This window comes from Mus musculus, chromosome 6 (genome assembly GCF_000001635.26).
Source record: "Mus musculus strain C57BL/6J chromosome 6, GRCm38.p6 C57BL/6J".
Classification (NCBI taxonomy): Eukaryota; Metazoa; Chordata; class Mammalia; order Rodentia; family Muridae; genus Mus; species Mus musculus.
In genome coordinates, this window is record NC_000072.6 from 23,338,816 (window position 1) to 23,353,284 (window position 14,469).

Here is a 14,469-nt window from a genome sequence, read left to right on the forward strand (position 1 = left end):
ACTGCCGGAGAAAACACACACCTCAGACGCCATGTCTTTTTCCTCCTTGAAAGAGAAACTGGATTTGAGGTTTTGGCCCCCTTTCTCCACTAATTTCCCCGTGGAAATCTTGATACTAATTTCCCCTGGAAATCTTGTCACAGATGTTAAGTTAACCTCTTGTTTTATCTAACCCTCTCTGTATTTGATAACCATCACTGTCCTTTAGTCCTGATAACTCAGTGCCCTATAAACATTTTCTGAGTTAAAATCAAAAGCTTGGGGAATCATTGAAAGTATACTATTGCTGCATGGATGTTCTCAGAATATGCTTTGTTATTCTGGAACGAAACTGAACTGGTTATGAAGTGATGTCGCCCCACCCCCACTCATTCCCTGTGGGCAAAGCCCTACTCAGGTTCACTGCCTTCTCCAGCCCCAGTTTCCTCAGCAGGAAAACCAAGAGTCTTTACTTAGGATCCCCTCTACAGGTCAAAAGATAAACAGTTCATGAGGATTTTGATGCAAAGTGATGGTAAATAACTTATGAGGACATCCGAAGCAGCAAGTACAAGCTGTCCACCTATGAAGGATGATTACTCATCGGTATCTCATTTTTGAATGAAATTAGTCATTTTAAATATTGGAAAAGAAAATGTGAGATTAACCATATATTAGTAATGCTTCAGGATCATTGAAAATCCTCTGCAATTAGCAGCGTGCCGTCTGCAGCACACCCCTGCCTCCATACACAATCATCTTTAGAAGGGAGCACCCTTATTCAGCAAATTACCTCCCACCCAAGATTAACCACTTGGAGCTCTCTGTTGCTAGTGTTCCTGGATAGTTTAGGTTGTAGTTAATTGGGATTTGGACAATAACTCTAATTGGGTCAATATGGGAAAAATTGCAACAGCATGCCTGTTATGTAAATCTCCCTTTCAAGGGGGACAAAAGGATAGACAGGGATTTCCTATACATTTCAAACTGGAATAGTCTGAGGGCCATTTAGGTTGACAATAAATATTTAAACAGATTTCACCAAATCGCTATCGAGGGGTATAATAATAATAATAATAATAATAATAATAATAATAATAATAATACCCACATGATTATTTTACAATTGTCTTCATTACCATCAAAAGGGACAGTAATAGCTAGGAAGAAAGTATGTTTTGTCGACTGCTGAGAAATTATTTAGTGGCCTTGCTTGTGAAACAAAACTTGTGAGTTTGGGGTGAAAGTTACTCTTTCTCCCCCAATTCCCCAGGCTGCACCAATCTCCCAGCACCAAAAGGAAATTATGGCACAGGGGAGCTTTTTATTCACATCACTACACGAAGGAGCTATTTTTCTCAGAAATAATTGATGTTTTCTATAAATCTGTTAATCACTGCAAAATCCAAGCCAAGATAAGGATACCCTCAGTTTTGAAAGTGCCCCAAAGAGGTCTCTAATAAATGCTTCTTTATTGATCTAGGACTGCACAATAAAATAAGCACAAAAATAGTGTTCATATACAACAAACAGCAGTTAATATGAAGGAAATACTATAAAATAGGAGTCGATATGAAACCACCATGAACTATTTTTGGTTCTACCTGAAAAATTAAAATCTTGTGGTTCTCTTGGGTCTTAAGAGATAGCTCAGTAGTTAAAAGCATTTATTGTTCTACAGAGCACCCATATTTGGTTCTAAGGACCCACAACTGCCTATGACTCTAATTGTAGATCTGATGCCCTCTTCTGACCTCTGTTGGCTCATGCATACATGTGGTATACATACACATAACATACATGTACATATATATACACACACATGCACATGTAAAATACATACATGTATACACACACACACACACACACACACACACACACACACATGCTCACGTACATATAAACTAAAGATTAAAAAATTGTGGTTTTCCCAGGCCCAAAAATACATACATAGTATGTACTCACTGATAAGTGGATATTAACAAAAAAGTTCAGAAAATCCATGATATAATTCACAGATCATACGAAACTTAACAAGAAGGAAGGCCCAAGTGTAGATACTTTAATCCCACTTAGAAGGGAAGAACAAAATAATCATGGGAGGCAGAGGGAAGGAGGAACCTGGGTGGGAGAGGAGAGGAGGAGGAACAAAAGGGGGCGGGATCATTTATTGGGGCAGGGAGAGAAGACCAGAGGGCCAGAAGAATGAATAGAAATATGCAGCAGCATGGGGTGGGGTGGGGGGAACTTCTAGAAAGGCTCAGATACCAGGGATATAAGAGGCTCCCAGGATCTAATGAGGATGACATTAGATAAAAATGCCCAAAAAAGTGGGGAAATGGAACCTGAAGAGACCACTCCCAATAGATAGAGATGGCTCCCCAGTTGAAGAATGGAGCCACCAACCCATCTTAAAACTTTTGACCTAGAATTGTTCCCATTTAAAGGAAATGCAGGGACAAAAATGGAGCAGAGGCTAAAGGAAAGGCCATCCAGAGATTGCCCCAACTTGGGATCCATCCCCTGTGCAGGCACCAATCCCTGACACTATTGCTGATGTCATGTTGTACTTGACAGGAGCCTGCTATGGCTGTCCTCTGAGAGGCTCTACCAGCACCTAACTGAGACAGATGCAATACTTACAGCCAACTATTAGTCTAAGCCCGGGGACTCCTAGTTAGGAGCAGGCCTGAAGGAGCTTAATTGCAACCCCATAGGAAGAACAACAGTATCAAATAACTTGACCCCTCAGAACTCCCAGGAACCAAGCTACCAACCAGAGAGCATACATGGGCTGGTCTGTGACCCCTGTTACATATACATAGCAGAGGACTGCCTGTCTGGCCTCAGTAGGAGGGGATTCAGTTGGTCCTGTGGAGGCTTGATGCCCCAGAAAAGGGCAATGCTTGAGGTGGGGGTGGGTAGGTGGTTTGGGGAGGACTCTCTTAGAGGCAAAGTGGAGAGGGAATAGGGTGAGGAGCTCATGGAGGTGGGACTGAGAAGAGGGATAACATTTGAAATATAACTAATAATTAATAAAAATTGTGGTTCTCTATTTCACAAATTTAAAATTGAAAATAAAGACATATTTCTCAAAGATAAATATTAAACAATATTAAAACATTAATGTGCTTGTGAGAACTCAAGAAAACTTTCAAGAAGTCTGCAAAGTATTTTATTTCCTATCTGAAAAAGCCTAGTAGTTTGTGTACCTTATATATGATTTATCATCTTTACTGTTTGAATATGAACATTAACAAACTCCTCCTTTTGAATAATCTCCAACTCAGGTAATACGGTTAGTTCATTATGCATATATGCATGCTTATTAATGTGCAGGTATAGGTTGGAACAGGCTCAATCTCCAGTGTTTCCTCAGGAAATGTCCATAATGCTGCTTGTGACACTGTGACTTACTGGCCAGTGATCCTTGGTGATCCACCCGTTTCCTTCTCTCCAACACTGGAATTACTGAGCATAGCACCATGCCTGGTTTTCCCATGCTGGTATTGGGCTTGAACTCAGTTCCTCGTCTTATAAAATCCTGATTATTCTTGTGTTTTTGTTCAAATGGAGGAAGGCATTTTAAAAAGATGTCTGTCCATGTTTACCCCTGAATTAGTACATGCGCTTATTACTATGTTATATGTATCTTAAGTCAATGTTAAGAAAAAGACATGCATTTTGTCAGCAGAATAGGAATAAAGAGAGGCAACCAAGACAAGAAGGGCATTCAGAGCCTTCTCTCTGGTAGGAAGGATTAGAAATGGCCTTTCTGAATTGGCTGTGGCTGACATGCAGAATGAATGATTCAATGTGGACAATAAACTATATTGGGCTCTCCTGAGCGCAGGCATTGTGGTTGAATCTGAACTAGGAATCGTCCTTCAGTTCTCCAGCTTCATAACATACAGTATTTGGAGATGATATGAACCTGGCTAGAGTGGCTAAGACTACAGAAGTACTGAACACTGGAGGTGCAGATGGGAAGTCTACAGTATCCTTGATATCCACTTAGCATCTATTACCCGTGTCTTTACTCTGTTTATCCTCACCATGAATGACACTGTAAATGTAATTACCATGATGCTGTAAGAGTAATCACCATTCTCCTTCTGTGAGTAAAGATCTTTTAGCTCAGAGAGGTTAAGCTACTGTCAAAGGTCAAGTGGCAGAGATGGACTGTGTGTGGAACTGAAGCCCATGCTGGTAAGTACTGGAACCTGATGCCTTTCTTACTAGAATAGGTGTTCTCAGTTTGCCTCAGATCTGAAATCTGGGATGGACCTGGGGTGTACAGCATCACACATTCATTTCTACATGAATTTCTTTCCCAGTTTAAGAAGGTTGACTCAAAGAGATAATAATCAAAGAGATAGATATCTGGTTCTAGCAATGAACAAAACCAAAGAATATTTTCTTAAAAAAAATAATTAAAACTACAATTGTAGAGACATAGATTTTAATTTTAAAATTAAAAGAATGTAATAGTGCTATTTAAAAGTTTTGAAGATATAGGAAGTGTTAAGTGTAGAGGAAGTAGAGACAGAGTGAGAACAGCCTTTGGCAAGAGGAGTATGGAGTCTGAGTGACTCTGGTGACAGGATGACCAGAGTTCCGAGGACCATGCTTTAAAGCTCCATGGAGAAATGGGGTCAGGCCTGCTCAGACAGGTGAAAGGCCTGTTGCCTGAGGAAGATTTAAATGATCTGGCCTAATAGAAAGCTCAGGAAAGAAGATTCCTGCCATGACCAGACTCTAGGAGGTGTGGGGTATCACGGTAAGAACCATACCCAGTAGGAGGTTAGTGACCTCACCGCCACCCAGAGTGCAAGTGCTGGCAAGCAAACTGAGTCTAGGGAAAATGAGAGAACCTATCACCATGTTTTCCCTGATGCTAGACTGACCACTAGGATAACAGTGAAAGTTGTTATTATGCTGGTAAGCAGTCTCAGTCGAAGACCCTTGCTTCCTCTCTGATTTCTGAATGTGAATGAACAAGTCATACATGTCACAGCATTTTACTATCCCCTGAGGAGATAGATCCATTCTCAGGAGAATGCCTCAATCACAGTGCATGTTGAACGGGAGCCTTCACACATAGAGCATCTCTTAGAGATGGATGCAGTCTCAGGGATTCTGCCAATGCCAGACGTCATAGGTTTTCTGATCCTTACGGTACAATGAAAAACTTGTCTACTCTGTGTAGTGGCTGTTCTGCAGTTCAGTGACTGATAGGAGGAATCATCTGCCATAGGCTATGACATCATAGACTCAGAGAAGCTCAAGCAGCTCTCTCGATCCCCATGCTGACTCTTAGTGAGATCAAGCTTGGGCTAAATACGTGTGTATCTATGATGGCATCCACCCATCCCTTGGCATTTCATGTAGGAAGGAAACGTAAGTACTCACTGTCATTTCTGAGGAAATTATTAAGCAGCTGGAAAAGGGGAAAGCTATCCCAGGAGTCTTGAGGTTGGGCCTCCAGCGCAGTATCCATGTCTACTGTGAATAAAGCCCAAAACTTCTCTGCATGCTCGGCCAACAAGTCAGGCCACCAGGCAAATGCCTGCAGGAAGTAAAGGAGAGATGGACGACTTGTTAGAAGCATGGACAAACACTATGCTCCCGAAAACATGTGCAGCATGCTTCAGTGTCACAAAGAAGTATGATAGATAAAACATAAAACTTTTTTTTTTCCATTTTTTATTAGGTATTTAACTCATTTACATTTCCAATGCTATACCAAAAGTCCCCCATATCCACCCACCCCCACTCCCCTGCCCACCCACTCCCCCTTTTTGGCCCTGGTATTCCCCTGTACTGGGGCATATAAAGTTTGCAAGTCCAATGGGCCTCTCTTTCCAGTGATGGCCGACTAGGCCATCTTTTGATATATATGCAGCTAGAGTCAAGAGCTCCGGGGTACTGGTTAGCTCATAATGTTGTTCCACCTATAGGGTTGCAGATCCCTTTAGCTCCTTGGCTACTTTCTCTAGCTCCTCCATTGGGAGCCCTATGATCCATCCATTAGCTGACTGTGAGCATCCACTTCTGTGTTTGCTGGGCCCCGGCATAGTCTCACAAGAGACAGCTACATCTGCGTCCTTTCAATAAAATCTTGCTAGTGTATGCAATGGTGTCAGCGTTTGGATGCTGATTATGGGGTGGATCCCTGGCTATGGCAGTCTCTACATGGTCCATCCTTTCATCTCAGCTCCAAACTCCGTCTCTGTAACTCCTTCCATGGGTGTTTTGTTCCCAAATCTAAGGAGGGGCATAGTGTCCACACTTCAGTCTTCATTCTCCTTGAGTTTCATAAAACATAAAACTTTTAAGGTAAGGAATGTTATGGGTATTACAATATACAATAACAAATTTGCCATTGATGAATGAAACTTAAAGTAGGCATTTATTTCTTTAGAAGCCATAGACATAAACTATAGGAAAATGTATATTATAAAAACAAAAGGAAAATTCTTGTATATATTAAAAATTACACACAACTAATGTGAATATCTCCTTTTTTATGAATAGGATACTAACATATTTGGCATCATACTGTAGGATGACTTCCTTCAATTTTTGTCTTTAATGATAGCATGGCATTCTACTATGAGAATACACTGTCTTCTAAAACCACTGCCCCTTTAAGAAGACTTTCCCCCCAATTTTTCAGATACCCAAGGATAGTGTGGTAAGAGCTTTACAAATAAATCCTGAATTTATCTTGTTTTATTTACCCTGATTGTTTTATTACAGTTTGGAGATGAAGTATCTCAACAAGAGACATGTGTTGGAAGCTTAGTGTCAAGCTGGTGCTGCTATTTTGGGAAGGTCTAGAAACTTCAGGTGGTAGGAAGTAGCTTGACTCTCTGTCTGGCTTCCAGTTTGAACTGCTGTGCCTTCTATGCCTCCCTTCTCTTGCATTCTTCCTGCCTGCTACTAAGCTCACAGTGAGGAAAAGTGAGTGTTCAGAGCTCCTTAGGGAGTGCTTCTAAATATGATGGGGATAATGGGCATTTCAGAGTCTTCATACATTGCAAACTGCTCTCTAGGAACAGGTTTACTCCTGTCCACTCACCAAACAGCCACCAGTCATTGTTTTACTGTTTAAGAACATAACTAGATCATAGTCTTGCCCAAGTTAAAGGCCCATCTCATCTAACCAACATACAACAAAATCTGAAAGCCTTATCATCTAGCTGACAACGCCCCATGGCCTCCATGTTCCAGGTCTGAGCCTTACTTCCCTAGAGAGGACATCTGGACTGCCGGTGTGAAATAGGCCCCTGGACAGTTCCCTGAGATGGAATGGCTTTACTTCATGGGACACAGTGCTGCTTACGTGAGTACACGTCTGGTTCTCAGATTGTGAACACTGTTAAAGACAGCGTTTGCCTGGTCTGTTCTTCACTTTGTATTTGGTCAGGGCTGTTATGACTGGTAATGAAAATAATCACTTTAAAACAATTATGCTTCTTGGGACTGGAGAGATGTCTCAGCAGTTAAGAGCACTGGCTGTTCTTCCAGAGGTCCTGAGTTCAATTCTCAGCAGCCACATGGTGGGTCACAACCATCTACAATGGGATCCGATGCCCTCTTCTGGTGTGTCTGAAGACAGCTACAGTGTACTCATTTATATACATTTATATACACATACATATGACTGTATGAAACACACATATATGTATACATATATACATACACATATATACACCTATATAATACATACATATATATACATATATAATAAATAATTTTAAAAAGTTTAAAAAATTATATTCTTTTAGGAAGAGAAAAATAATACTCTGCTTTTAGACAGTTCTCAAAAAATAATAGGGGATGCTTCTGTTCTCAGTTTTGTTTTACTTTGCCTATCTATGATTATAAGTAATCTTAAATAAGTTTTCATACACTATGGAGAATTTTAAAATCATTTTGTGTGTGTGTGCCTGTGTGTCATCTTTTAAGTCTTGCTCTTATTTGTCTACTGAGTCCCAGTTGCTATCAACATCTTGTTCCTGTGTGTGTGGTGGACATGTATGGATATGCACGTATAGGCCTATAGGTTTCTTTGATCCCTCTCTACCATATGTGTTGAGGCAGGGTCTCCCACTTGGACCTAGAGCTCTCCCGTATGGCTAGCTACTTCCCTGGGTTGCTCTTGGGGATCCCTGCCTCTGTTTCTAGAGAGCTGGGATTGCAGGTGTCTGTCAAACTTGCCTGTTGTTTCTGTGGCTCTGGGAATCTCTACTCAGGTCCCATGCTTGTGTAGCAAGTCCCTTACCCACTGAGGCATCTCTGGGGCCCAATATCATCATTTTTAAGCCAATCTAAAACATGAAAATTTCTCTGATGCATTTTTATTATTCTCTCTGTTAAGACTATTTATTTAGAATTTTAAATCCTGCAGCCTGAGAATCACTCACTTAGTTTCTGAACTGTATTTATTTAAGTATGTATTAGGTTCAATCAGAAAAAGATGAGTGACAAAGCTGAAAGACGGGGTTGCAAAATTCTGAAATATGATTTTAAATTTTTTGTAGTAAAAATGGCTTTAAAATCATAGGTGTCAGAAAAAGCATGTTAAGAAAAGTCACCATATAGCAAATTAGCATCAAGTAAACAAACAAAAGCTGAATTATACTAGAAAATGTTATATAAATAGACTTAAGAGTGATAGACAATTTAATGTTTTCCTCAATATTGTGATACATATATAAGTGAGGAATTTGTTCAGGCATGTTATACTGCATAACGGCATAAATCCAGCAGATTATCACATGCAGTGATTACCTCTGAGCATTTGCTGGATATATATTATATATACCTACTCTAACAATATATAATAATATATAAAAACATCTAATAACATAACTTACTGATACTAATAAATAGTGAATAAATAATATTTAATAGTAGTATTTATTGATTTATTTTATATCTCTTGTTCTTGCCCTTTGAAGTTAGATTTGTGACAATGTGAAGTAGAACCTGAGATTCCTCACTGAGCAGAGCAGAGTAGAAATGCTAGTCAGAATTCAGTCCTGTTAAGAGACACGCTCAAAGAATCTCACTTCCTGTTCACAGCCAATACCTTCATAGAAGGCTAAAATTAAGAACCTAGCAGCCGTGTTAGCTCTGCATTGTTTCAGTGCTCTCAGACATATTCTGAAAGCTCATTTTAAAGCTAACTTGGAAAAGAGAGCCAGGCTGGGAATGAAAAATAATGGAATGAATATATATATATATATATATATATATATATATATATATATATATGTATGTATGTATATATATATGTATATATGTATGTATGTATGTATGTATGTATATATACACACACACATACCTTTATGCTTTTCCTACTCACTATAAAACTTCATTATATTTTAAAGAAGTATTGTTTATGCCTCGAATTGTAATTTGGATGAAGTCTGTCTTGTGAATGTAAGTCAAGATGTGGTGTACATCTCACTGATGACTTGAGAAAGTACTGAGCAACCAGTCTTTTAATTAATTAACTAATTAAGTTTATATGTATGTTTGTGTCTGGGTAAGTACATGCTATGAGTATGGTACATACTCAAGGTGGTTTTATAGTGCCCAGAAAAAAAAAAAAAGAACATTAGATCTCCTGTAGCTGGGCTTATAGGCTTTGGTGAGTTACTTAACATGGATGCTGGGAGTTAAAATGTGGTTCTCTGGAGGAGCAGGAAGGCTTCAAACCACTGAGCTAACTCCTCAACCACTAGCTGAAGATCTAAGCAAAAGTGGGAGTTTCTTTCAAGCACAGGATCAGCCTCACCGTGACCTGTCCTTCCTTTCTCTTGCCCATCCTATTAGAGGTAGCTGTTCTGACTGGACTGGAGGGGAAGAAAATAGACTGTACTGTTTCCCTCCAGGGTTCCACCTCATGAGGTATCAGATGCTCAATAGGAGAGTCTCACTGGGTTGGAGGAAACCTCTCTCAGAAAAGCATCTATTGGTAAGACACCTATGAGATGTCACAAGAACAATTCTAAATCTGTCTTGGCTCTAATGCTAAGTCATGATTTACTGTAAATGATCTGATGGAGGCAGAAGGCAATAGCTTATCAATGTGCTTAAGAGGAACATATAAATCAGCTTTGAATGATAACTATAATATATGTGACAGGCTGATAATACTTTGAAAGCTTTGTCACTTTTACTCTAAGCAGTTGAAAAAAAATGTTTTTTCTTCTTCTTTGAGACAACTTATCTCTGTGTATCTCTGGCTATCCTGGAACTCATTCTGTAGACCATGTTGGTTGGCCTAGAACTGAGGTCTGTTTGTCTCTGCCTCCTAAGTGCTGGGATTAAAGGATTGCACTACCACCATTGGTTTGGCATCAAAGTTGTTTAAAATGGAGGGAGCTAAGCATGAACCCTGAGCCTGGAAGTAAGGCATCGAGCTTCTGAACTTAGAGGCAAGATTAGAGTAGTCAGAAGCACATCACTTCTCCGCCTGGATTTCTACTTCTAGTCTATAAATCAATAAAAACAATAGCCTCTAGCCTCTGGGTTATTGTGAAAATAAATCAACATGGAAATTTCTCTCTGTACAAATACAAATGAATGTTATTATCTTTAATTACAAAAATACATTGTACATGTACAGATAGTGAGTTAATGTGCTTTATAAATAATGTCCAAGGTACTCATGGTGACCCATGCCTGTAAATGGGGAGGCTGAAGTGGGAGAATCTGAGTTTAAGGCCAGTGTGGGTTACAGAGTGAGAACCTACCTTAAGAACAAACAAGTGAAAAATGAAAAACAAAATCCCCAATATGAATTTAAAAGGTTTGGTGGGTTAAAGTCCTGCTCTAGAAGTTTTATAAGTATTATCTTAGTTAGTCTCCCAAATTGCTCATTTGGTATAATTATTTTATTTGGAGAGCCAGTATGTAAGCGAGAAATGATATAGTTTTCTTAAGTAACTATGCAGAGCATATTAGCTGTCCATTGTCATCCATCCATCTGTCCATCCATCCTCCCTTTACTTTGTATATCAGAACACTGTTACTGTACCTTGATTTTTTTCTTGCCATAAGCATTTATTATCACATGACTTATCTACATATTTCCTAATTTATCAGAAGTCTAAGAATTTTGATTGCTTTGATCTTTGGAGTGCATAATATATAATTTAGTACAAATAAGGAGGATCATTCTACATTGAGCAAAAACAGATAATTTGACTTTGAAATGACTCTTTTTTTTTTCCTAAGATTAGTCTACAATGCTAAAATTTGTGAGTTACTATAAAAACTCTAGAGACAATTTGATAATTACTGTATTTCTTGGCCCTCAAATACACATACATAAACATACACAGAACAATATGGAAATCCATATTTTAGTAGAAGTCAGTAGAGTGGACCATAATATGTTGCTAGCTCCTCATAATTCTTTTAATTCATTATTTTGATAATAATTTTTAATCTAGATATAAATATTAAAATAATTTAAAAGAAGTGAAGATATTTCAGAACATATGTTATTTTAAAATGTTACCTTTGTTCTTATAAGTTTAAAAATTGAATATATACAAGTAAATTTAAACAAAGAGGTAAAAGACCTCTTCAGTGAAATCTGAAACACTGAGGATGAAAATAGAGGAGGACGTAACTGGAAAGATGTCCCACGTTTACATATCAGTAGAAATGATGTTAAAATGCCCATATCATCCAAAGATAGTGTGGTGGTTTGAATATGCTTGGCCCATGGGAAGTGGCACTGTTAGAAGGTGTGGCCTTGGTGAAACAGGTGTGGGTTTGGAGGAAGTGTGTCACTATGTAGACAGCCCTTGGAGGGCTCCTATGCTTAAGTTCCACCCAGTGCAGAAGAGATACCCTCTTCTGGCTGCCTTCAGATCAAGATGTAGAATTCTCGTCTCCTTCAGGCCATGACTGTCTGCACACTGCCATATTTCCCACCTTGATGATAATGGACTGAACCTCTGAACTGTAAGTCAGCCTCAATTAAATGTTTTCCTTTATAAGAGTTGCCTTGGTCATGTTGTGTCTTTACAGCAATGGAAAACCTAACTAAGACAGCTGGCTACATATTTAATGCCATGACTCTCACAACACCTATGACTTTCTTCATCAAACTATGAAAATGTTTCTATAGTTCATGTGGAACCACAAAACAGAACAGAACAAAACAAAACAAACAAAAACCCCATAAAAAACAAAACAACAACAACAAAAAAAACACACAAACCTCCAAGTAGCCAAAGCAAGTGCAAACAAGAAGGACAAAGCATGGGATATTATACTGCTTGAGTTCAAAGTAGACTAAGTCATAGTAATTAAAGCAGCATGGCATGGGCATGAAAAAGAGACAAAGGGGTAGGTGAGAGGGCTCAGCAGGGAAAGGAGCTTGCCGCCAGCTCTGATGACCTGAGTTCCTGTAACACGAATCGTGGAAGGAGAGAAACAACTCCTGGCAGCCCGTCCTCTGGTCTCTGATTATGCACACCAGCATGCGTGCACATAGAATAATAAATAAATAAATGGCAAATAAATGGACATTCATCAATGGAACAGAACAGATTATTTAGAAGAAAACTTGCACTCAGAGTCCACTGATTTCCAGCAAAGGGTACTAAAAACATATATTGGAGAAAAAAAAAACTTTAAAAAATAAATGGAACTGAAAAAGCTAGATATGCACATGAAGCTAGAGTCCCATGCTCTCATCAGCTATGGAAACCAACTCAAAGTGAATTAGACACATAGATACAAAAGCAGCCACGGCAAAGCTATGTAGACACTAGAAGAAAACGGAAGAAGCCGAGTCAGATGTTAGAACAGGGAAATGTTCAGGGGAGGTCTTGAAGATCACAGGAAGCAGAAGCAAAACACAGACAAACAGAATTCTATCACATAAAAGATCGAACGCTCAGCAAAGCAACAGTTCACAGAGGGAAGGGATAACTCAAGGCTATGAGAAAATAAAATATGTGGATGCTGTGTATCTGTGAGGGGGTTAATACCAAAATATAAAATTTCCCCCAATTCTTAGGAAACTATAAGAAAGAAACAAACAAACAACAAACCATAAAACCCAAACAAAAACTGGAAACAATGGCCAAAGCAATATTGAGCAAACCCCACCAAAGCAAAAAGCATTGCACTACCTGAAAAAATACTGTCAGAACTATAGCAATGAAAATGATGTAGGTGGCTAGAGATGCCTAGCTAACGTGCATGAAGCCCTGAGTTCTGTTGCCACTACCATCCATATATATATATATATATAAAAGAGAAAAGAAAAAAATGGTATCATGATCTGTGCTTATAAATCCCAAAGTAGGGAGGTGGAGACAGGAGGATCAAGATTATCTCTATCTATATAACAAATTAGGGGCCTAAATTTAAAACCTGGAACATCCACATTAATGCAAAAAGTAGTTGTGTGGTGATATACACAAGCAAGCAAGAAGCTGAAGGAAATAAAACAGGAGGGATTATGGGTTTAAGGCCAGACAGTACTCTTTTTTACAGTCCAGTCATCATTTCCCCTTCTGTTCTGCCTTCAGACAGTCCTGAGTGAGGTATCTCAGACCCAAAAGGATATGCATGGTATGTACACACAAATAAGTGGATATTAGCCAAGAAAAAAAAAGTACAGAATACCCAGGATACAATCCACAAAACTCAAGAAGGTTAACAAGCCAAAGGATGCCTCAATCCCACTTGGGAGTGAGAAGAAATCAGAGGGCAGAGGGAGGGATGTTGGTGGGAGAGGGAAAAAGGAGGGAAGCCCTGAAGGCCAGCAGAATGAATGGAAATATGCAACCTCAGGAGGTAGGAGGTGGGAGGACCCTCTAGAATCTACCAGAGACCTGGATTATGGAAGACTCTCAGGACTCAAAGGGAGGACCTTAGATGAAATGCCCTACAGTGGGGAGAGGGAACTTGAAGAGTCCACGAATAGTAGAAAGGCAGGGCACTAAGTGGAGGGATGGGGTTGCCATCCCACAGTCAAAAACTCTGACCCAGAATTGTTCCTCTACTCTCACTCTTTCCTGGACATAGTAGAGTATGCCTGGAATCCAGAGACTGGGTAAATTGGTCATGATCATAGTAAGACCTCATCTCCAAAAAACCTGAAAATGTGTAACGACAACAACAACAACTACCAATAACCCAAATCAAAACCAGTAAGAAAAGGTAGATTGGAAGCTCTGCTATTAAGTGTGTGCTTGCTGCCCAAGTATGCAGAACTAAGACTGCCTTGCTAGCATTCACATAAAAAGCCAAGGGCAAAGCTCTGTGCCTGCCAATTGGGAAGCAGAAACAAGTAGCTCACTGAACATTGTCATTCATCCTGCTTACCCCAAATATGTGAGCTCCAGATTTAGTGGGAGACCTTGTTTCAAAGAACAAGACGAGGAGTGACTGAGGAAGACAGATGCCTGATTTCAACCTCTGGTCTACACACACACACACACA

At 39.4% G+C, this 14,469-nt stretch overlaps 1 protein-coding gene across 17 annotated transcripts in view; it reads right to left on the reverse strand.

Moving 5' to 3' along the window:
- The window catches only part of Cadps2 (Ca2+-dependent activator protein for secretion 2), a 578,403-nt gene that overhangs the window by 76,043 nt on the left and 487,891 nt on the right, over positions 1-14,469 (reverse strand). For all 17 annotated transcript variants that reach the window (XM_030255458.1, XM_006505111.2, XM_030255457.1 and 14 more), the window contains one exon: positions 5,392-5,548. In XM_030255458.1, coding sequence (XP_030111318.1) covers positions 5,392-5,548 — 157 coding nt within the window. The remainder of the gene's footprint in view (positions 1-5,391; positions 5,549-14,469) is intronic.